This window comes from Leucoraja erinacea, chromosome 27 (assembly GCF_028641065.1).
Source record: "Leucoraja erinacea ecotype New England chromosome 27, Leri_hhj_1, whole genome shotgun sequence".
Taxonomy (NCBI): domain Eukaryota; kingdom Metazoa; phylum Chordata; class Chondrichthyes; order Rajiformes; family Rajidae; genus Leucoraja; species Leucoraja erinaceus.
Genome location: NC_073403.1, coordinates 22702054 through 22725523, shown reverse-complemented (window position 1 = coordinate 22725523; position 23470 = coordinate 22702054). Strand labels below are relative to the sequence as shown.

General features: G+C 44.0%; 1 protein-coding gene across 2 annotated transcripts; it reads right to left on the bottom strand.

Annotated features, from left to right (window-relative positions):
* Positions 1 to 447: 447 nt before the first annotated feature.
* LOC129710351 (glycoprotein-N-acetylgalactosamine 3-beta-galactosyltransferase 1-like) lies at positions 448 to 22893 on the bottom strand. 2 transcript variants are annotated; one of them, XM_055657290.1, is made up of 5 exons: positions 21903 to 22893; positions 17176 to 17342; positions 15040 to 15235; positions 11313 to 11980; positions 448 to 1843 (listed from the first exon to the last, which is right to left on the bottom strand). In XM_055657290.1, the coding sequence occupies exons 3-5, from the start codon at positions 15227 to 15229 to the stop codon at positions 1673 to 1675; spliced, it is 1029 nt and encodes a 342-aa protein (XP_055513265.1). In that variant the 5' UTR covers positions 15230 to 15235; positions 17176 to 17342; positions 21903 to 22893; the 3' UTR covers positions 448 to 1672. The 2 variants fall into 2 exon arrangements, with proteins under 2 accessions (XP_055513265.1, XP_055513267.1); XM_055657292.1 differs by lacking the exons at positions 17176 to 17342; positions 21903 to 22893 and having other exon boundaries at positions 15040 to 15439.
* Positions 22894 to 23470: the final 577 nt, after the last annotated feature.

Here is a 23470-nt window from a genome sequence, read left to right as displayed (position 1 = left end):
GTGAGCTGGCTAAAGAAATTCCTCGTTATCTCCATTTTACAGGTACGTCCTTTTATTTTGAGGTTGTGCCCTCTGGTACTAGACTCTCCCATTACTGGAAACAGCCTCCGCATCCATTCTATCTCAGCCTTTCATTATCCAGTAAGTTTCAAGGCGATCACTCCTCATCTATACTGCAGTGAGTACAGGCCCAGAGCCTTCTAAACGCTCCTCATACATGAACCCAATCATCCATCATGGGATCATTTGCGTGAACCACCTCTGGACTTCCTCAAACGGCAGCACATCCTTCCTAAGACATGTCGCGGGGGTGATGCCTGTTTGGTCGTGAGTAATCGCCCAAACAGTCGTACCTTTTTCTGGTCACTGCTGGATTTTCAACATTTTGAACATTTTCGGTGACCTGCAGCGACCATGACGGGTGCTGGCAAGTCGCCGAAAATAAGTGGAACAGGCCCTAAAGAGTCGTAGCGTCTTTCTGGTCGCCGCTGGATTTTCAACATGTTCAAAAATTTTCAGTGACAGTAGGCGACAGTGGGTTGACGCCCATGAGCGTAGCTTGACTTCTCCTGACGTAGCTACTGTTGTAGGTTGTCGCCAGGTGACGTAGGTTGTCGCAGATGCTGACTTCGGTGAATTCCATTGGCGACTATCAACATCAACATATATCAACCCGCGACAGGTACCGCCGACTGAATTGTGTTCAGTTGTCGCCGACAGGGTTGTAGCTTGTCGCCGGTGGACGTAGGTTGACTTCGGTTGTTGGAGGTTGGCGCCTGTGTCATCGTAGGTTTTGTAGGCGGACGTCCTAATGGGTCGCCGATTGTCGGTAGCTTGATGTCGACTTGGTGGTAGGTTGTTGTAGCTTGTCGTAGACATTGTCGTAGCGGGGGGGTATCCAGTCGCGGGCTTATCGGCGACCTGCTACGACGATGACAGTCACCTAAAAAATCGCCTAAGTGGGAGGCCCTTTACTTTTATATTCTAGACCTCTTGAAAGGAATGCTAACATTGTATTTGGCTTCCTTACAACTGACTCAACCCGCAAATTAATCTTTTGGGAATCTTGCACCAGCATTCCCAAGTCCCTTTGCACCTCTGATTTCTGAATCCTCTTGCCATTAAGAAAATAGTCTACGCCTTTATTGCTTATTCCAAAGTGCATGATCGTACACTTTGCTACGCTGTATCAATTTGCCACTTCTTTGCACGCTCTCCCAACTTGTCCTTTTGTTGATGCTCTATTTACTTAATACTACTTGCCCCTCCACCTGGCATTTTTCTCGTTGCGCGCTACCTATAGTACTAGTATTTGGCATGAATGTACTCATGTACAGCATTATCTGATTTAATAGGATAGCTTGCAAGCAAAAGCTTCCCACCTCAGTATCTCAGCACATGTGACAATAACAAGTCAATCCGATATGTCTAAGGTAGTACTATGAAGTGTTTCACTGTATATCAGACATTAGGTAAATGCAAACTATTGTTATCACAAGATATTTGTAAAGAAGATACAATTCTCTCAACTGGAAAAAGGACACAAAGTGCTGGAGTAACTCAGCGGGTCAGGCAGCATCTCTGGAAACACGGATAGGTGATGTTTCGGGTTGGGGCCCTTCTTGAGACTCAACGGGACATTTGTCCGGAGCAGTTTGCCGTTGTTATATTGTCACTGGTTGCTTTTCCCTTCCACCACTTTGGGTGGGTTTGGGAAATCAGTGATTTTTCTGTACTTGTAACCCACAGCACGTAGATGATAAATGTAGAACTCCAGAATGTGCATGAATGCAGGATTTATGTAGTGAAAAGAAATTGCCAAGTCTGAGCAGCACTCAGGCCCCTGAAAGAGAAAAGGAATTATCAGTCATTCATCAAAAACATAGAAAAAAACAATCTTTTCACAAGTCTTTTTAAACAATGCACATCACTTCTGTATACAAAAATATATAGAACATAGAACTGTACAGCACAGGAACAGGCTCCGGCCCATTATGACCAAACCAAATATGATGCCAAGTAAAATTAATCTCATCTGCCTGCACATGATCCATATCCTATCATTCCCTGCATATCTATGTGCACTTCCATGTCACTGTTGTATCTGTCTCCACCACCATCCATGGCAGTATGATCCACGCACCCACTACTCTGGGTAAAGAATTTGCCCCACATGTTTCCTATAAACCTTTCTCCTCTCACCTTGAAAGTATCCCCTCTAGTCTTTGATATTTCCACCGCTGGGAAAAAGGTTCTGACCATCGATTCTATCTATGTCTCTTATAATTTTATATACTTCTATCAAATCATATATATACCCTAACTATATATATCATATATCAAGAGTCAAGAGTCAAGAGTCAATTTAATTGTCATTTGGACCCCTGGAGGTCCAAACGAAATGCCGTTTCTGCAGCCATACATTACACACAAATAGACCCCAGACACAACATAATTACATTTAACATAAACATCCATCACATAGCTGTGATGGAAGGCCAAATAAACTTCTCTCTCCACTGCACTCTCCCCCCCCCCCCCCCCGATGTCAGAGTCAAAGTCATAGCCCCCGGCTGGCGATGGCGATTGTCCCGCGGCCATTAAAGCCACGCCGGGTGGTGCGAGGTCGCACACCGGGTCTTGATGTTGGAGCCCCCGGTGTGCGCTCGCAGAGTCCGCGGCCATTCCAGCCGCGCGGGGCAGTGGTGTCAGGCCCTGCTCCAGGAGCTCTTCGACCCCGCAACTCGGGCGGGAGAAGTCGCCGCCGCAGAAGCCCCGAAAAGCGGTCTCCCCCCAGGGAGCCGTGGGCTCCCGGCGCCGTCGTCCACAGACCTGTAGAGAGCCTCCGACTCTCTGGTAGCAGCAGCAGCAGCAGCAGCAACAGCATCAGCAGCAGCAGCGCTCCTCCACTGCTCCGGACTCGGCCAGCTCCGCGACGGCAACGGTGAGTCGACACCCGAGTCCCCGGTCTCTTCCTGTTGGAGGCCGCTCCTCGTTGCGGCCTCAACGACGACTGAGACCCGACGAGAAAAGGTCGGGTCTCCAGTGCAGGGAGAGATTCAAAAAGTTTCCCCCCCTCTCCCACCCCACCCCCACCCCCCCACACACACACCCCCAACATAAAATAACAAACACTACATAAAAACACAGACAAAAATAATAAAAACGCGGACAGGCTGCAAAGGCCGCTGCTGGCCAGAGCCGCGCCGCCTACCGGTGCCCTATCTGTGCTGCTTATAATTTTATATACTTCTATCACACATATACATCATATATACCCCAGCCTCTGACATTCCAAAGAAAACAATCCAAGTTAGTTCAAGAAAGGCACAAAATGCTGGAGTAACTCAGTGGCTCAGGCAGCATCTCTGGAGAAATTGAAATAGTTCATTTTTATTCCAAATTAGATCAATCTCTCCTTTTTCCCTAAAACCCTCTAATCCAGGCAGCATTCTTTTATAAACCTCTTCTGCATCCTCTCCAAAAAGTCCACATCCTCCATGTTACCGGGCAACCAGAACTGTACATAATATTCCAAATGCCGCCTAACCAAAGCTGCAGCATGACTTCCTGCAGAGGCCACCCCATCTGAAGTCCCGTCACCCCTTTGCTCCATATGAAAAACAACTCCTAGCATCCATCCAGCCAACTGAGACAAATACACTGGATAGCCACCAAGTGGTCACAGGAGTGGAAGGCAACCTCATCTCCATTACACAGCTACACCAGATAAAAGCTGTCCAGGGCTTTTTCCTCCCCAGAGGAGCATGGGTGAAGCTCAACACGCTTCGTACTGGAGTTGGGCGTTTCAGTGCCAGCATGTGGAGATGAGGACTTCGCCAGAGCCCGGCTTGTGAATGCGGAGCAGAACAACAGGCAGCTAACCATGTCATCTCTGGGTGCCCACTCTACCACCCACTTAATGGAGCTCAGGTCCTGGCAGACATTGACGCAGAGACAACAACCTGGCTGCTCAACACCCGGCTTGATATCTAACTATTCCTTTGGTTTATGTTTCATTCACAAGAAGAAGACTTCCTGACTCTTGTTGTTAATGGCCTGACCAGATGAAGGCAAGATATGAACATCTTCTTTCGCCAAAGTAGCATTAAAGAAATTTCAAGTTACAAAACAATGTGCTAACCTCCATCTAAAGATTGTTGTTGATGTGCGAGGTAGATGGAGGAAGTGTAGATGGCTCACAAGTTTGAATTGCTACTTTACAATATCATTAATTAATCTGTTAATTAATTAAAACAATAACTTTATAAAAGATTTACATTCCGGTTTGAATATTTTGGTAATACTTCAGTTTTTAATGAATTCTGAGTGCAACCTTTTTCCTCAGAGATAAACTTATCCAACTCAAAATATAATTTTCCATTATTACAAATGGTGAGTCTTAACCAACCCGGGTCTTTCCATCACCATGAAGTTTACACGTTGCACTCTAGTTCTGGGTTCAGCTCATTATCATTTAATAATTAATTTTCGATCCTCTTGGAGATAATTAAATGACAATAAATCAACCATATTTTATGTAACCTCTCACTCTAAGTCTCCACATAACCCACTAGACATCTCATTTCTGATTAGAAACCAAATGTGTTTTTGCAACAGGAGCAAAGTTCATCCATCACAATTTTTTGTTCATGGCAAAGCTAAAGTGTTGGGCAGGAAAGCAAGACAATTTGCAGCTCTTTCAGTGGAGATTTGATTTGCAGACACCTAACTTGTATTGTTTGAACATGAAGTTGAAAATTAAACCTACTCAATCTAAACATCGTGCCCCACATCATTGGCCAGTTTGAGATCTGTTAGCCCTGAAAAAGGCAGAACTTCCGAAGACGAGTCCTGACCCAAAAAGTTGCCTATCCATGTTCTCCAAAGATGCTGCCTGACCCGCTGAGTTGCTCCAGCACTTGGTGTCTCTTTTTATCAGCCAGAGGTTACACTGGTGTCAATCTTCGTTGAGATGGGACAACATGGTGGCCTCGCGGTAGAGTTGCTGCCCTACAATGCCAGAGACCCATGTTCGATCCTGACTGCGGGTGCTGTCTGTACGGAGTTTGTATGTTCTCCCCGTGACCCACATGGGCTTTCCCCAGGAACTCTGGTTTCCTCCCACACTCCAAAATGTCCCTAGTGTGTAGGATAGTGTTAGCTGGTGATTGCTGGTGAGCATGGCCTTGGTGGGCAGAAGGGCCTGTTTCCACGCTGTATCTCGAAACTAAACTAAAAATAAAATGAACTAAGTTGTCCATTGCACAAATGTGCCGATCAATACGATAGCGAAGAAAATATGGTGCATTCACCTTAGGAGTCAGCAGAGGTTTTTTTCGTATTCAGATCAACATTTAGGCACAACCCAGTAATTAAACCTTGTATCTGTTGATAGGGATGGATTAGCTATAAACTGCAGCAGCTGTCACTTGTGCAGTTGTTGTTGATCAGTTGATGAAAATATATGACCTGCATGATAGGTTTTAGATGTGAAACATATGGTAAGCTTCAGCAAGAGGAATAAAGTTTCAAGGATACAAACTGATAAGAATGCGTCTTGCTGCACCTGCACGGTGGCCAAATATTATTCTCGCTCCAGGGTCACAACAACATAACTAGCACAGTGTATTGCTCACAAATTCATCCTTCAATGGCTGATGTTTGCTCTGCTGACAATTCCTTGCTTGCCATCTGCCACAAAATGAGTCGAAGGATATAAACCCATGAGATTACAAAACACACAGAGAACACCTGCCGACCTGTTGAACCAAAATGGAGGCTCTCAGAGTGAACAAGGATGATGGTGATAAGCTGTACTTGCTGGGGCCATGCCATAGGTAAACCATTGCCATGTTCTAATAAAAACATGCTCGTAATTTATTTTTATCATTAATCTTTATAATAGAAACATTAAAAAAAAAAATAGGTGCAGCAGTAGGCCATTTGGCCCTTAGAGCCAGCATCCAACTGATCATCCAAAATCAGTACCCTGTCCCTACTTTTTCCCCATATTCCTTGATTCCTTTAGCCCTAAGGGCTAAAGAATAAATCGGCATGGACCATTCTCATGGGAAATTGCAGACAGTTTAATTCCTCATGTATCAAGCTAACACTACTGCATGATATTAATTCCACTAATTTTGATTTGATTTTTTTTTTACAGGCTATCATGCCTGATATTATTGCAACATCATGTTTGCTAAATCGATCTTTTATTTGGAGGATGGAACTGCAGATGCTGGTTTAAACTGAAAATAACACACAAAACGCTGGAGTAACTCAACAGGTCAGGCAGCATCTCTGGAGAAAAGAAATAGGTGATGTTTCAGGTTGAGACCATTCTGCAGACCAGATCTTTTATTTGTTTGTCCGTTTCCTCACAATATGTGTGTGGAATGCACTACCTTTGATCTCGAGTGGCAGAGTGGCGCAGCCGGTAGAGCTGATAGCTCACAGTGCCAGAGACCTGGGTTCAATCTTGACCTGGGTAAGATCCTAGCCTCAAGGTTCTGCCCATGTTGAGTTTGCAAGTTCTCCCTGTGACTAAGCGAGATTCCTCCCGGTGCTCCGGTTTCCTCCAACATCCCAAAGGCTTGAGGCTTTGTAGGGTAGTTGGCCTCTGTAAATTGCCCCTACTGTGTAGGGAGTGGATGAGAAAGTCGGAGAACATAGAACTGGTGGTCAATGGTTGGCGTGCACCTATTGGGCCCAAGGGCCTGTTTCCATGTTGTATCTCTAAACTTTAAACTCTAAACTTGAAATATTAACTCTGGTTATCTATCCGCAGATGCTGCCTGGCCTGTTGAGTATCTGCGACGTCCTGAGAGAGAGGCTTCACTGTCAGAGATGTTGTGGCTTGAGTGAAGCAGGGAACACGGGCAACGATCACCCTCTCTGGTGAATACAGAGGATCCATTGGCAACACTGCAAGGATGAACAAGGGACTGCAGAGCATTGGTCCATATTACTCAGCAGATATCACTGAAACAATTGTCCAGTGGTCACATCATAGTCTTTATGGGATGTTGCTGTGCTTAACATAGGTGCTGTTTATCCCATATTACATTAGCACAAAGCTTCAATGAGCTGTGGAGTAATTTGGACACATTGACATCACAAAAGTGTGGTCTAAATGAAGTTCTGTCTGAAGAAGGGTCTCGATCCAAAACGTCACCCATTCCAACTCTCCAAAGATGCTGCTTGTCCCGCTGAGTTACTCCAGCATTTTGTGTCTACCTATTCTTCTAACCTTTTTCCAGATTCCTGATATGTAGGTTTTGCCTCTTTATTTTCCCCAGGTTTTGGAATTCCTACAGAGCAAAATATTCTCACAAGTGTGAATTTTAAGCCTCAGATTAGCCTCCGGATTATATCATTCACACTGGTATGTCGGGAGTGGATGTGAAAGTGGGGCAGCATAGAGCGAGTGTGAGCGTGTGATCGATGGTCAACGTTGAGTCACTTGAGCCAGAACAACTCAGTGAGGGCTTTCTCTCGGGTTGCTGCAGACACCCAGCAGGCCAGGCGGCATCTGGGGACTGATAATCAGAGTTAAAACGCTTTAGGTTTAGATTTTAAAGTTTAGAGATGCAGCCAGGAGACAGGCCCTTCGGCCCACCAAGTCCACAGGGGCCATCGATCACCCACTCACACCAGGCCCAAGTAATCCCGCTTTCTCATTCAATCCCTGCACACTAGGGGGCAATTCACCGAAGACAGTTAACCTACAGATTATCTGTATCTCTAAACAGATCTCATGGTCTTGGTCGACAAAAATGCTGGAGAAACTCCGCGGGTGCGGCAGCATCTATGGAACGAAGGAATAGGTGACGTTTCGGGTTGAGACCCTTCTTCAGACTGATGTGGGGGTGGAGTGGGGGTCACGAAGAAGAAAGGAAGAGGCAGAGAGACAGTAGGCTGTGGGAGAGCTGGGAGGGGGAGGAGAAGGAGGGAGAAAGCAAGGACTACCTGAAATTGGAGGTCAATGTTCATACTGCTGGGGTGTAAACTACCCAAGTGGAATATGAGGTGCTGCTCCTCCAATTTGCAGTGGAACTCACTCTGGCCATGGAGGAGGCCAGGACAGAAAGGTCGGATTTGGAATGGGAGGGGGAGTAGAAGTGCTGAGCCAGCGGGAGATCAGGTTGGTTAATGTGAACTGTGCAGAGGTGTTGGGCGAAGCGATCGCCAAGCCTATGCTTGGTCTCACCGATGTAGAGCAGTTGACACCTGGTGCAGTGGATGCAATAGGTGAGGTTGGAGGAGGTGCAGGTGAACCTCTGCCTCACCTGGAAAGACTGCTGGCGTCTTTCATTAAAAAAAAGTATCATATCTTCGTCAAAAAATATCACAACCAGACCTGCCATCCTTCTGAAAAACTTCTTAAACAATCACCACAAACACTAAATATTGCAGCCCCATCACAATGTCTACATTTCACACTCTTCTATGTGGTGATGTGGGCCACCACCCACTTGGAGTTTGGGATGAATCCTTTTAAAGTGATCAGCTGTATTTTTATTGCTTGCTGCAAAGTTTGCCCAAATGCTTGTAGGGCATTCAAATTCTAACCTTGATCTGTGTTATACCCTGTGACAAACCAAGATAGAATTATTTTCATTGAATGGGCTATATTAAAGGCATGTCTGATAAAGCCTGCATTGATATCAGCAGTTATCACAATGCAAATTGTTTATACTAAGTCCAGCTGATAGAAACATCCACAGTCATTAACTTTTATCATTTCAACACAGGAATGGTGCAGGAAAGTGTGTGGTGGCTTCACATATATTGATGAACTGCCATTCGGTTTACAGTGGCATTGAGGGACCAATGTCTTCATTGTGTCTGGCATGTCTGACTGGTGTATCAACAAGACTATAGACCCTCGTTCAGAAAGACCCTACAAAGTGGCTTTTATAATCATTGCAGCTTTTACATTGAAAAGTTTCTCACTCACTCTCTCTCTCTCTCTCTCTGCATTCCGCAGCGAGTCAAGGTTACACTCCCATGCCAAAGCAATCAGTGAGCTGGCTGCTTCCCACAGAGAGCAAAACTCTTTCTATAAACAAGGTCAAGCCAGCTGCTTTGATGGTTTGGAGGAGAGGATGCCGGAGATTCTTGGTGAGGTGGTCGTGAACCAGGAATGGGATGGTATCTGCGGACCCACATCCCTATCCCAGTTCACTACACTGGGCACAGGCCAACTGTAATATTGTGAACGGGTGCCCTTCCTGTTGGAGTGTAACCGGTTCGCTGGGTTGTGGAAGAATTTCACTGCAGCACCTTGCCAAGGCATTCAGGGAAAGTGAAAGAGTTTCAGAAACCCACACTCCAACGCTGCCTTGCGGTGACCAATATTTTAAGGGCGTCCGCAATCAGTTTCAGGGAGGATGTTGATCAGCCGTCCAGTTTCTCGTTTCCCCACCGGGTCATCACAGGAGAGGTCCACCACACAAAGTGCTCACTTCCAGCAATGTTCAGGAGGTAAAAATGGACAAGTCAGAGGAAGTCGGTTTCACCTTGGTTTACTATTTTAGTTTAGGAGATATAACGTGGAAACAGGCCCTTCGGCCCACCGGGTCGGCACCAACCAGTGATCACCATACACCTTTTGCCCCTGTCCCACTTGGGAAACCTGAACGGAAACCTCTGGAGACTTTGCGCCCCACCCAAGGTTTCCGTGCGGTTCCCGGAGGTTGCAGGTAGTTGCAGGTGGTGGAAGCAGGTAGGGAGACTGACAAAAACCTTCAGGAACCGCACGGGAAACCTTGGGTGGAGCGCAAAGTCTCCAGAGGTTTCCGTTCAGGTTTCCTAAGTGGGACAGGGGCATTACACTATCCTACACACACGAGGGACAATTCACAATTTTTGCCGCAGCCAATTAACCTACAAACCTGTACGTCTTTGGAGTGTGGGAATGAAACTGGAGCACCTAGAGAAAATCCATGCAGGTCACGGGGAGAACGTACAAACTCTGTACAGACAGCACCCGTAGTCAGGATCGAACCCGGAACCCTCGCGCTGTAAAGCAGCACCTCTACTGCTGCATCACCATGCGCTCTTCTTTAAATTTACTTTTTAAATTAAAATAATATTCATCCCTCCTGTCACAATATATACTGGAGCAAGTCTACTTGTGTAGCATGTGCATGATTTTCAACACATCAAAAAAACACATTACTGTGACAAAACAGGAATAAATAAGCACATTAAAGTAAAGTATTTTAATTATAGGAATGTAATGTTTAATTTACCTAGATTATATCTAGATTTACCTCATTCTGTCTGAATGTTTCCATTGTGCTACTGACATGTCTCCCATCTCCTTTCCAAACCATTGATTCCATCTGCGTTTGACGCTGCCTTGGAAATGCAGCCAACACAATCAACACAAGAAAACAAATCTTTTCCCAGCTCCCGTTGGACAGAAGATACAGAAGCCTGAAGGTACGCACTACCAGACTCAGGAACCGTTATCTTCCTCGATGTTATGAGGCTTCTAAATGTCCTTGCATAAGCTAGGAGACTGTCTGATTCACCTCTACCCCATTGTGGACATTGGACTTTGGCTGTAGACTGGTGCACTTCAAGGCTAAGAACTATATTTTGAACTCTGTATCTACCGTACTTAAGTTTGCTGTGTATTTATGTATAGACCTCCACTCTCCACTGTGCCTCATTGGCAAGAAAAAACACAAATGGCAAATATCAGGACAATTTCAGAGGACATTCTGGGCTTCTACTGGTTCATGTGTCATGTGTAAATGTGCAGTCTCTGGGTATGTGTTCAACCTGGTGTGTGCATTTGACCTGTACTGATTTAGAAAAATCACAGTGGGCTTCAGGATGTTCAGAGGACATTCTGGGTAACTGGTGTGTGCATGTGTATGTGTGTGTATATGTGTTTTGTGTGCATGTGTGTATGTGTATATATATGTATGTGTTTACGTGTTTGTGTGTATGTGTTTGTGTGCGTGTGTATGCATGAGTGTATTGTGTGCATACATATGTATGTATGTATGTATGTGTGTATGTGGGTACGTATGTGTGGTACGTATGTGTGTGTTTGTGTGTGTATATGTATGTGCATGTATGTGTGTGTGTGTGTGGGCGCATTTGTGTGTGTATGGGTGTTGCGTGCATATGTGTACACACATGCCTTATCTTTGCCACGTTATATCCTACACCCCAGCTGTTTACACATCAATTAGCTCTTTGGCATGGGTCCTTATTAGGCTGGACATTTTACCACATTAATGGGTGCTACAGAAATGCGTACTGTCATTGACAGTAAGTAGTGGACTTACGTCTCCAGATGTGTAATTGATGAACTTCCAGAGCCAGAAGTTTTTGGCATACCGACCTCGAACCAAAAGATTCTCCAGTGAAAGGGGCAAAAACGTCTCTCGTTGGTGGTTATCTCTGGAATCTCCTGGTCCAATTCCAAGTGTCTCCATGCATTTTCCCAGCGCCACGTCCTCCACATGGGAAGTATGATGGCAGGTCTCATCTTTGAAGGCTGTCACATACCTTTTCAGTGCTTCCCTGCTCAAAATGTAACCCGCCCCTCCGCTCATGTAGCCCTGTTTGTGGTACATCTTAAAGTGCCTGCCCATGTACACAGCATCATCGGGGCTGTACTTGGAGAGCAGGAGCCTGAGATTCTCAACGATGACATAGGTATCATCGTCGGCCTTCAGAAACCACTCGGCCTGGTCAATGTGATGTTGGTGCACATAGTGGAAGGCTTTAATGGTTTTGTGGTACAGCTGATTTCTGCCCTCTTTGGTTTCCAGTCCAATTGCAGGGAAGTCCGGGTTGCTTTCGGAGCTCATGAACAGCAAGATGTTACAGCGCTTGCCCCAGGTGGCTTTGATGTGCCTGGCTTTAGTCTCCAGGTTGGCAGGTGCCGTCATCACCCAACAAAGGATGCGCACCTTCTTGTACAAATCATCTGATGCCGAGTGATTTCTCTCTGGCAATAATAAAAACACATTGCAACACCGTCATTAAATCCAAGCTGACAACTTCTGTGTTTAGCTTAGTTTAGAGATACTGCACGGAAACAGGCCCCTTCGATCCACCGAGTCCGCACCGACCAGCGATCCCTGCACACTACCACTATCCTACTTTAGGGGTGATTTACAATTTTACCACACAAATTAACCTACAAACCCGTACGTTTTTGAAGTGTGGGAGGAAACCGGAGCACCCGGAAAAAGCCCACAAAGGTGACTGGGAGAACGTACAAACTCCGTACAGACAGCACCCGTAGTCAGGATTGAACCCGGGTCTCTGGCGCTGTAAGGCAGCAACTCTACCGCTGAGCCACTATGCCAGCACCTATGTAATGGAGTAAATCTGCTTCAAGCATCATTCAAAAACCAAATTACTGGTAACAATTATAATGTGGGAAAACCAGTATAGGACCATGAGAAAAAAGAGACAAAGTACTGGACTAACTCAGTGGGTCAGTAGCACCATCGGAGAACATGTATAGGTGACGTCTTGGGTCAGGACCCTCCTTCAGAAGACTGAAGAAGTCCTGTGTTCACCTATTACCACTCTTTGACATGCTCCTCCTATCTTCTAGCTTTCCATCCATTCTGCCCCCCCCCCCACAATCAGTCTGAAGAAGGGTCCTGACCCGAAATGTCACATATATGTTCTCCAGAGATGCTGCCTGACCTGCTGATTTACTCCAGCGCTTTGTGGGTTTTTTTTTTTGTAAACCAGCATCTGCAATTCTTTGTGTCTACATGGGACAATGAGGGTTTGATTGAAAGATACAGCATGTAAACAGGCCCTTCGGCCCACTTCTCTTTCCACTTTTTTCTCCTCCAGAAGTGTCCCATCCTGGAATGCTGCCTGTCCATTTCCTCCCCAGATGCTGCCTGACCCACTGAGTTTCTTCACAACTTTTTATCTTGTTCAAGTTTCCAGCTTCAGCCATCACATGTTGAATGGACTATCTTTTACTCATCTACCCTATAATTTTTTACCAATTAGTTTAAGGCTATGCCTCCAAGTCAGTGACTTCAGCGAGAAGGGAAATAAGTTTCATGATATATTGTCTAGACCTGCCTAGGCCATCCAAAGACGTACAGGTTTGTAGATTAATTGGCATGGTATAAATTTAAGCTGTCCCTAGTGTGTGTAGGATAGTGTTAATGTATGGGGATCGCTGGTCGGTGGGCTGAGAGGCCTGTTTCCACTCTGTATCTCTAAACTAAACTATAATAAATGCCCAAGTGCTGTTTTAAAGCAAAGATACTTAATGGCAGTCAATTGTTGATCTATGCCTCTTCACTGAATCTGTACCCTTTACTGCAGTGGCCCTCTCTCCAATGATAGGACAGGACTCGGAGATATGTCCTCTCACTAGCCAGAGAATGGGAGGCTAGCTGATGTTTCTCCGAGTCTGAAGAGGTATCCCGATCTGGAATGCCATCTACCCATAGCCTCCACAGATGCTGCCTCAGCTACTGAGTTACACCAGCAAATTGTATTTTACTCAAGATTCCAGCATCTGCAGTTCCTTGTGTCTGCCGTTTCTCTTTCGTCATGATTGTTGTGAACTCAGGCTTCACACACACTGATCACAAGGTTCCTGATCATCAACTCATTACAGCAGGCTAACTGGCTTATTTACCAACTCATCCACCTGATGTCATAATAAATTGGGATGAGCAGATAACTATGCTGGGCTGTGATAGATTTCACTGTTGACTTGGTTTATCCTCCCTTTGCAACTAAAACAAGTGATCTGACCTGGGATCAATAGTGACCCAGAGATGTCCATATGTCAATTACTTTATAATTATACTGTGGGATGTGATTTCTCAATTGGAACTTTGAGAATAACTTTACACGTTTTGAGATACAGCACATAAACAGGCCTTTCGATCCATCAAGTCTGTGCCGATCAGTGATCACCCTGTACACAAAACGCTATCCTGCACTTGGGACAATTTTTACAATTTTACTGAAGCCAATGAACCTACAAACCTGCACATCTTTGGAGTGTGGGGGGGAAACCGGTGCACCCGGAGAAAACCCACGTGACGCAGCCACAGGGAGAATGTACAAATTCCTTGCAGACAGTACCTGTAGTCAGGTTCGAACTAGGATCTTTGGTGCCGTAAGGCAGCAGCTCTACCGCTGTGCCACTGTGTTCCCTATGCTGGTGGATAATAAGCACAGAAATTTTCCTTATATGCAGTCAGCCTTTCCTTTATCTACCTTGGCAAATCCTACGAGATTGCCAGACAAGGTATGGAGTTAAGGAAGATAACTAAACAGCCTGGCTCTACTAGATTCAACCAGAAAAGTTCAATAATTCCCACATCACTATAATTGCCCAGCAGATAAAGACTTGGTGATCAAATTGGGCCTCCTTTTAAATATTATCAGTCTACAATTCATTAATTCAAGGAAGACCTTTTAACTTTGAGAAGATAATTGCCAGCTATAGAAGAATGAAAATCAAATTATCATAGAAACAGAAAATAGGTGCAGGGGTAGGCCATTCGGCCCTGCGAGCCAGCACCACCATTCAATATGATCATGGCTGATCAAACCAAATCAGTACCACGTTCCTGCTTTCTCCCCATATCCTATGATTCCGTTAGCCCCAAGAGCTATATCTAACTCTCTCTTGAATGCATCCAGTGAGTTGGCCTTCACTGCCTTCGGTGGCAGAGAATTCCACAGATTCACAACTCTCTGGGTGAAAACATTTTTCTTCATCTCAGTCCTTAATGGCTTACCCCTTATTCTTAAACTGTGATGCCTGGTTCTGGACTCCCCCAAAATTGGGAATATTTTTCCTGCATCTAGCCTGTCAATCCCTTAGGAATGTTATACGTTTCAAAAAGATGCCCTTCTAAATTCCAGTGAATATAAGCCCAGTCATGCTATAAAGAGGTTAAATAACATTTGAACTGCAGAAGCTTTGCTAACTATTGCAGGTGAAATGATCAGTCAAAAGATTACTTAACAATTTCAGCGACACAAAACAGATTAGTTACTTACTTGAACTATAATTCATCATTCCATTTCCATGAAGCCAGTAATGATGGAAGTTGTAGCGATTATGATCATTTTGCGTGCTGCCTTGAATATGTAATTTGGCCGTGTTAATGAAATAGGAGCTGGTGAAAATTCCGACTGCAATTCCAATGATGTATTTGATAAGGGACCTCATGGATCTTGAAACTGCCATTGTGTTCTGAGCACGACAAAAACAAATCACTGTTTAAGTCAAGAAAGGCAATGAATTAAAATGCATTTAATCTTACCAGGGCATCTACTTTATCAACTCACATTCAAAATAGATTTCAACATGACTTGTTCAAGGACACCTTGGTAGGTTAACTGCTAGCTTAGTAGCAGCTGTAATTCAACCCAAGAGCGATTTTTTAGTATAAGCAAGTTAGGGTTTGGAAGGAAAAAAAAAAGAAAAATGTACTTTCAAACATTTAAATTTTGTTTTTGAAAATTAATTTATACATCCAATGAGATTTACCCTCATTGGATGTATAACCTACATAATACAGAGTGTATTATTATCAGACCAATTAACTGAGGGATTGATGTTGAAGAATTGCCAGCAGTTTAGTTTAGTTTTGTTTAGAGATACAACATGGAAACTATGGCCCACCGAATCCATGCCGACCGGCGACCCCCTCACACTAGCACTATCCTACACACGAGGGACAATTTTACAAGTTTTACCAAAGCCAATTTACCTACAAACCTGTACATCTTTGGGGTGGGGGAGGAAACCGGAACACCCTGAGAAAACCCATGCACTAATAGGGGAGAACGTACAAACTCTATATAGACAACACCTGTAATCAGGATCGAACCCGGGTCTCGGGCGCTGTTAGGCAGCAACTCTACCGCTGTGCCACCATGTCGCTCTGTTCTATAGTCACAGTCAGTTCTCTACAAATAAAAGACCTAAAGTGCTGGAGTAACTCAGCGGGTCAAGTAACATCTCTGGAGAACTTGGAATAGTTGACCTCAAACCATTTTGTATTCCAAATCTATGTTGTAAAATGTATGTGCAGTTCTTTGGATCTCAAGAGTTCAACACATGCATGTTTATCTATTTTGATTAGCATTCAATGTTAGAAGAGAGCACCATGTCATTGTTGATATAAGAATACAAATTAAGATACAATTCCAATTAGTTTAGGCTCCATTCTAACTACTGTAAAGGCCAGGCGATACTACTGTCTGGAAGCAGTTTGATACGTTCTCACTTGACCAAGTCAGATTATGATCTTGACTTTGAAATTATGAAATTAGATTTGAGGTCACTTGCACCACCAACCATTTTGCATTCATGTAATGAGCTGTAGAATTTGCACATTTCAGTTGCATTATTACATATCCTCCTCAATCAGCAGAGTAACCTGAAATGTTAAATAGCCAATTAGGTAAAGAAACATTTGACTGGTCACTCCTCGTGCCTGATATTAGATGTCGTTGCTTGAGAACTAATTAAATCTTGGACCTCACAGATAGGGCTGTTTTTGTCACCTCTCAATTTGAGCACATTGTTGTGCAATGGATGGCAGTTACAGGGGGATTTTGCACCAAATTATTTGAACTTCCCCAGTCTCAAACCATTGAAACCAATCAAGGATTTCTACCACAGCGGTTAGTTAACTCAGTTGAGGAATATACATTGAAGGCTTCTATCAAAGAACAATTCTATCTTCCATTAAAATGTTCCTTAAAACCTCTTTTATCCTGTTCCTATCATTTCCTATATCACTTCATATCAAACTTTCAATTAACATTCTACTTTACTGAACTACAATACAAATACAAGTTGTGTTAAGTTTAGTTTAGTTCAGTGTAGTTTATTTTATTTTATTTTAGTGTAGTTTTGTTTAGTTTAGATACAGCATGGAAACAGGCTGTGATGCAGGATGGTTACTGCTATGCCACTGTGCTATCTGAAATGGTATGATGCTGTTTCCAGCCTGGGCTAAGTGTTTAATGGTGGAGGAAACCAATCATTACTGCAGGATCAATGTATTTAATACTAAGAATCACACAGCCTGTAACCATTTCTTATCTGTGACATCCATTCCCGAATACTCTAGACCTTATTATTGCCATCCCTTTAAATCAGGTTTAAACCATTTCACCGACCTTGAAAATAATCTTAATTTGCTGTTTCTTCCACGCCCTCGGACTTTCTTTTCTTTGGGCCTCTCGATCGACGAATCACCTCTCGTTCTTTTCCTGGACTTCTTCAAACAGCTATTTGATTCTTTTCTCTGTGACAAGCTTTTCTTTATTTCATTGCTGCTTCGGATCTGCATTTGGATTAGATAATGAATGTGACGATGAGAATTGTTCTTGTCAGTTAAAAAAGAGCAAACAACAGTCACCTGTGTTCTTTCAGTGTTAGCTCATTGCTAATTATCCCTACCTGTCTCCTCCAAGAAAATGTCCTGAATCACAAATTACAGATGTATAGTCACAAATTATTAACACACTTTATAACAGAACATTCACAATGACTGTTGGTGCTGAGGCAAACAAATGTATTTTCATCATGCATGGGTAAAATTTCAGTTGGAGAAGCTATTACTTGGTTTGTAAAACAAAAGCCATCTGAATACATAAACTGAATTTAGTTCAGTTTAGAGATACAGCACGGAAACAGGCCCTTTGGCCCACCGAGTCAACACCGACTGGCGATCCCCGCACACTAACACTATCCTACACACACTAGGGACAATTTTTACATTTATACCAAGCCAATTAACTTACAAACCTGTTTGTCTTTGGAGTGTGGGAGGAAACCAAAGATCTCGGAGAAAACCCCCGCAGGTCACGGGGAGAACGCACAAACTCTGTAGTCTACCGTTGTGCCACCATGCTGCCCAAATTCAGAAAGCTTTGAAGAAAGATATCAACCCAAAACGTCACATATCCATTTTCTCACAAGATGCTGTCTGGCCCGTCGAGTTACTCGAGTGTCTATCTTTTGGTGTAAACCAGCAACTGCAGTTCCTTTTTATTCCATAAAGGGAATTGTTTGATAGCATAACTTGTATCATTGCACCTTCACAGCCTGTGTCTGACATTAACTCTTTATTAGCACCTCAAAATGTTATGGACTTTTAAAATATATTGACAACGGAGATCAACTTTGTCATGTATCTGAGGAAGTGAAATGTATGATTTGAATGAGAATTTCTTTCACATTTGTTTTTTGAACAATACCTTGCAGTGGACTACATAGACTTTTTGTGGCCAATGCTGTAACTAGAAAATTATCAGCTTTTATTCTCAGTCGCTATATCGGAATTATCATATGGTAATTGTGAGAAAGCATCTGCATCACATTTTATTTGGAACATGTGACAGAACTAATCTAGGCAAGGTCTTATACTTCCTGGACAGTGTCCAGTTCTCCATTGTTCTGTGGAACTGCCATCAGCTGCACTTCACTGTAAAGAAATTCCCATCTGTAAGGATGTGGAGTTGGAAAAGTTACTTGAGAGTATTCAGAGGGATAGGTTATACAGGCGTTTGGATGGGCAAGGATGTCTCACAAATCTGATTGAGATTTTGAAGATGTGACCAAAAATATTGATGGGGGCAGAATTGTATATATTGTTACATGGACTTCAGTAGGGCATTCGACAAAGTTCCGCATGGTAGGCAGCTCTGGAAGGTTAGATTGCATGGGATCCAAGGAGAGATAGCTGAATGGATTGCAAATTGGTTTCATGTAAGGAAGCAGTGGGTGATAGTGGAAGGTTGCTTTTCAGACTGGAGGCCTGTGACTTGTGGTGTGCCTCAGGAATCGGTGCTGGGCCCGTTACTGTTTGTCATCAACATCAATGATTTGGATGAGTTTAAATTCCAGTTGGAATATTTTGGAGGACCAAGAAACCAAGAACATGCCGTGCAAGATTAGCAAATTTGCTGACGATACAAAAGTGAGAGGTTTTGCAGGCAGTGAAGATGGTTGTGAAAGATTGCAGCAGCATCTGGATCGATTGGCCAGGTGGGCTGAGAAATGGTTGATGGAATCTAATAAAGAGAAATGTGAGGTGTTGAATTTTGATAAGTCTGACAAGGGTAGGACCTACACAGTGAATGGTAGGCCTCTGGGGAGTGTTGCAGAGCAGAGGGGTCTATACAGGTACATGGTTTCTTGATGGTCGAGTCGCAGGTAGATAAGGTGGTCAAAAAGGCTTTTGGCACATTGGCCTTCATTAGTTGAGTATAGAATTTGGGAGGTCATGTTGCAATTGTATAAGACGTTGGTGAGACCGCATTTAGAGTATTATGTTCAGTTCTGGGCACCATGTTATAGGAAAGATATTGTCAAGCTTGAAAGGATTCAAAGAAGATTTATGAGGATGTTGCCAGGACTGGAGGGTCTGAGCTATACGGAGAGGTTTGCTGGGTCTCTATTCCTTGGAGCGCAGGAGGATGAGGGGAGATTTTATAGAGGCGTATAAGATCATTAAAGGAATAAATTGGGTAGATGCACAGAATCTCTTGTCCAGAGTAGGTGAACCGAGGACTAGAGGACATAGGTTTAAGGTGAAGGGGAAAAGATTTAATAAGAATCTGACGGATAACTTTTTAACACAAAGGGTGGTGGGTGTATGGAACAAGCTGCCGGATGAGGTAGTTGAACCTGGGACTATCCCAATGTTTAAGAAACAGTTAGAGAGATACATGGATAGGACAGGTTTGGAGGGATATCGACCAAACGCAGGCAGTTGGGACCAGTGTGGCTGGGACAAGTTAGTCGGTGTGGGCAAAGGGCCTGTTTCCACACTGTATCACTCGATGACTTTAACTAATCATCTTTGGCTTTGGATTTGTATGAAAATGCTATATGCATCTTTTTTTTTTTGATGGTTAATACACATTTAAGCAATGTGAAAGAGGTCCTGTAGTGAGACAATGTACCTCCTGAGAGTCACATCAGACTTCTCAAGCCCCAATTCGCACCTGCACCTAATTTCTGATTGCTTAGGATGAGAATTATTCTTTAACTTATGTATTGTTTATTAAACTAAACTTTTTTCCCCTTTTTTATTGCTTTCTGTGATATACTAACTAGCGATTTCAATTAGAATAGCTTTTAATGCACTCCAGTATTATCATGTTCCTAAGAGCAGGAGCTGCTCCACATATCGAGCGCATGGACTATTTGTAAATGGTGACAAATATGACTGATCTGTGCATGCCTGATCTGCGCAAAAAGAATTTCACTGGGCAGTGCACACATGACAATAAAGCACCATTGATGAATTAGGAGCAGAATAAGGCCATTCGACCCATCGAGTCAGCTCCACCATTTGATCATGGTTGATCTATATTTCCCTCTCAATCCCATTCTCCTACCTTCTCCCTAGAACCTATGGCTCATCATTTTATATTAGCACATCCTCAACATTATTTCCTTCTTAAACAATTCCCAAGAAATCTATGTATGTGCTGGAAGACTCACAGATGTGAATGCTTATATTAAGGGTCCCGATATAAACAGTTTGAGGCTGAGCAGCCATTTTATCGTCATCTACAGGACGCCAAAATCTGCGCCCAAGATGAGGCGTTCCATACCAGGTCATCGGAGATGTTCTCATTCTTTAGGGAACAGGGGTTCCCCTCTTCCATTACAGATGAGGCCCTCACATGGGTCTCCTTGATATCCCGCAGCTCCGCTCTTGCCCCCCATTTGTCCTCACCTTCCACCCCATCAGCCGTGGCTTACAGCACATAATCCTCTGACATTTTGGCCACCTCCAACGTGACAACACTTCTAGCCACATCTTCCCACCTCCACCCCTTTCCACTTTCCACAGAGACTGTTCCCTCCACAACTCCTTGGTCAACTTGTCCCTTCCCACCAAAATCATCCCCTCCCCAGGTAATTTCACCTGCAACTGCAGGAGGTGCTACACCTGTCCCTATACCTCCCCCCTCAACTCTGTCCAAGGACCCCAACAATCTTTTGAGGTGAGGCAGAGGTTCACTTGCACCTCCTCCAACTTCATCTACTGTATCTGCTGTTCCAGGTGTGGACATCGGTATATCGGAAAAAAACAGCATCTCATATTTTGCTTGGACAGCTTACATTGGGCAGTGTACCCATCACCTCTGCCACCAGGTTAGATCTGCTCATGAAAACACCACTCCCTGCAGATTTGGATCGCAGGCTTGGATAGAATGGATATGGAGAGGATGGGAGTAGTGGATGAGTCTTGGACCAGAGGTCATAGCCTTAGAATTAAAGTACATTCCTTTAGGAGGGAGATGAGGAGGAATTTTTTTTTAGTCGGTGGGTGGTGAATCTGTGGAATTCTTTGCCACAGAAGGTTGTGGAGGCTATCAATGGATATTTTAAGGCAGAGACAGATAGATTCTTGATTAGTACAGATGTCAGGGGTTATGGGGAGAAGGCAGGGGTTTGGAGGGAGACATGGATCAGCCATGATTGAATAGTTGACCAGACTTGATGGGCCAAAAGGCCTAATTCTGATCTTATCACTTAGGAGTCATTTCCCTCGATGTTACACAATGTACTTAACTGCAAGTATATTCACTGTCATAGGAATGTGCCCAGCAACACTGTCTCTTCAACCCAACGTTGCATTTGTTCAAGGCAACAGCATATCTCACCTTCTCAGCACACCCCTGCCTTCCCGGGTCGGGGGCAATAAACAGCCATCCACACCTCGATCCCAAAGTAATTACTCTATTCCCTTTGAGAAAATACTAATATACCCCACTTTTAGTGGAAACGCAATGAAAATGTCTTCAGTAGAAAACATCTCAGCTGAATGAATCTGGTCAGTGCCCAGTCTGAGAGTGGACCAGCAATTCACAGGGTTACTTACGCGAGTCCATTGTTTCATTTAAAGGGTTGGATTCACGACCACCTGACATAAATGAACGTATTTCCCGACCATGCCGCTGCTTCAGCTCGTTTGATTAATTGCATCGTTTCATCATTTTCTGCTGTCTTCATTTCCCTCTTGGTTCCCCGAGATTGTTTCAACTACCACAGAGGGCTTGAGGTGCCTGAAACACCCGGAGAATTTAACGACTACCCGTGATGGTGTTGTCTGATAATTTATTTTTATCTCATCCACTCAGCTGTCGGGAAATGTAGTCACGCAGTTTCTTATCTTTCCTCTCAGAGGCGGGAGCCTGAGATGAAGGTGCGCTAGACAAGGCGACCTTACCTACACTCCAAGGTGAACAGCGTTAGAACATGTGTAGGAAGGAACTGCAGATGCTGGTTTGCACTGAATTTAGACACACAATGCTGGAATAAATCACCGGGACAGGCAGCATCTCTCAGGAGCCGGAATGGGTGACGTTTCGGGTCGAGACCTTTCTTCAGACCAGACCGAAACTTCACCCATTCCTTCTTCCCAGAGATGTTGCCTGTCCCGCTGAGTTTCTCCACCTTTGTGTGTCTATCTTCGGATTAAACCAGTATCTGCAGTTGCTTCCTTCACATCAGGTCTGACATATATTGTTAATGACAGGCTTCAGTCCAGTATAGGGTCATCATTAAATACTTCCCTCCAGTACAAATACATATTGCTTCTCATTGCAACCTTCTGCCTAATTAATCACCTGTTCATAAAAAAAATGCATCTGTAGACATTCTTCTCCCTATCACATTAACCGCCCATTACAAATCCATGTTGACTTTCTCTTATCAATTCAAATTTATCAGAGTGCTCAGTGACGCTCCGATTGTCACAGATTTTATCACTGCATTTTTTTCAGAAAGCTGAGAGGTTACATAGTAATTACCAAAGATAAGGTATGATAATGGTGTAATTTAGTTCCACAGAGGAGGGGGTGGTGGGTGCACAGTAGTATAGCTAGTGGAGCTGCTGCTCCTTCTCCGTGTTACTGCATGGGTTTCCTCCATGTGCTCTGGTTTTCCCTCAGGTGCTCAAAGAAGCTTAGGCCAGTACATAAAACGGCTGCCGTAGCATGTGAAGGGTAATAAATGGGGGGAATATGTATGCCAATGTGGGGAGAATACAACGGGATTAGTGAGTTATGAGTGTAAGTGGATGCTGTTGTTTGGTAAGGACTCAGTGGGTGGAAGTACCTGTTTTTTTAGTTGTGTGACTGTCAATAACCAGCAGGGGATAATTTATTAATTTGATTGAAAGATGCAGCGTGGAAACATGCTGGTGACACAGTGGTAGAGTTCCTGCCTCACAGCACCAGAAACCCGGGCTCTTTCCTGACTACAGGTACTGTCTGTACGGAGTTTGCATGTTCTCCCAGGGACTGTGTGGGTTTTCTCTGGGTCCTTCGCTTTTTTTCCCTCTCACATTCCAATGACATACAGGTTTGTAGGTTAACATAGAGCTAGTGTATAAGTGATTAATGGTTGGCGTGGACTTAGTGGGTCGAAGGGCCTGTTTTCATCCTG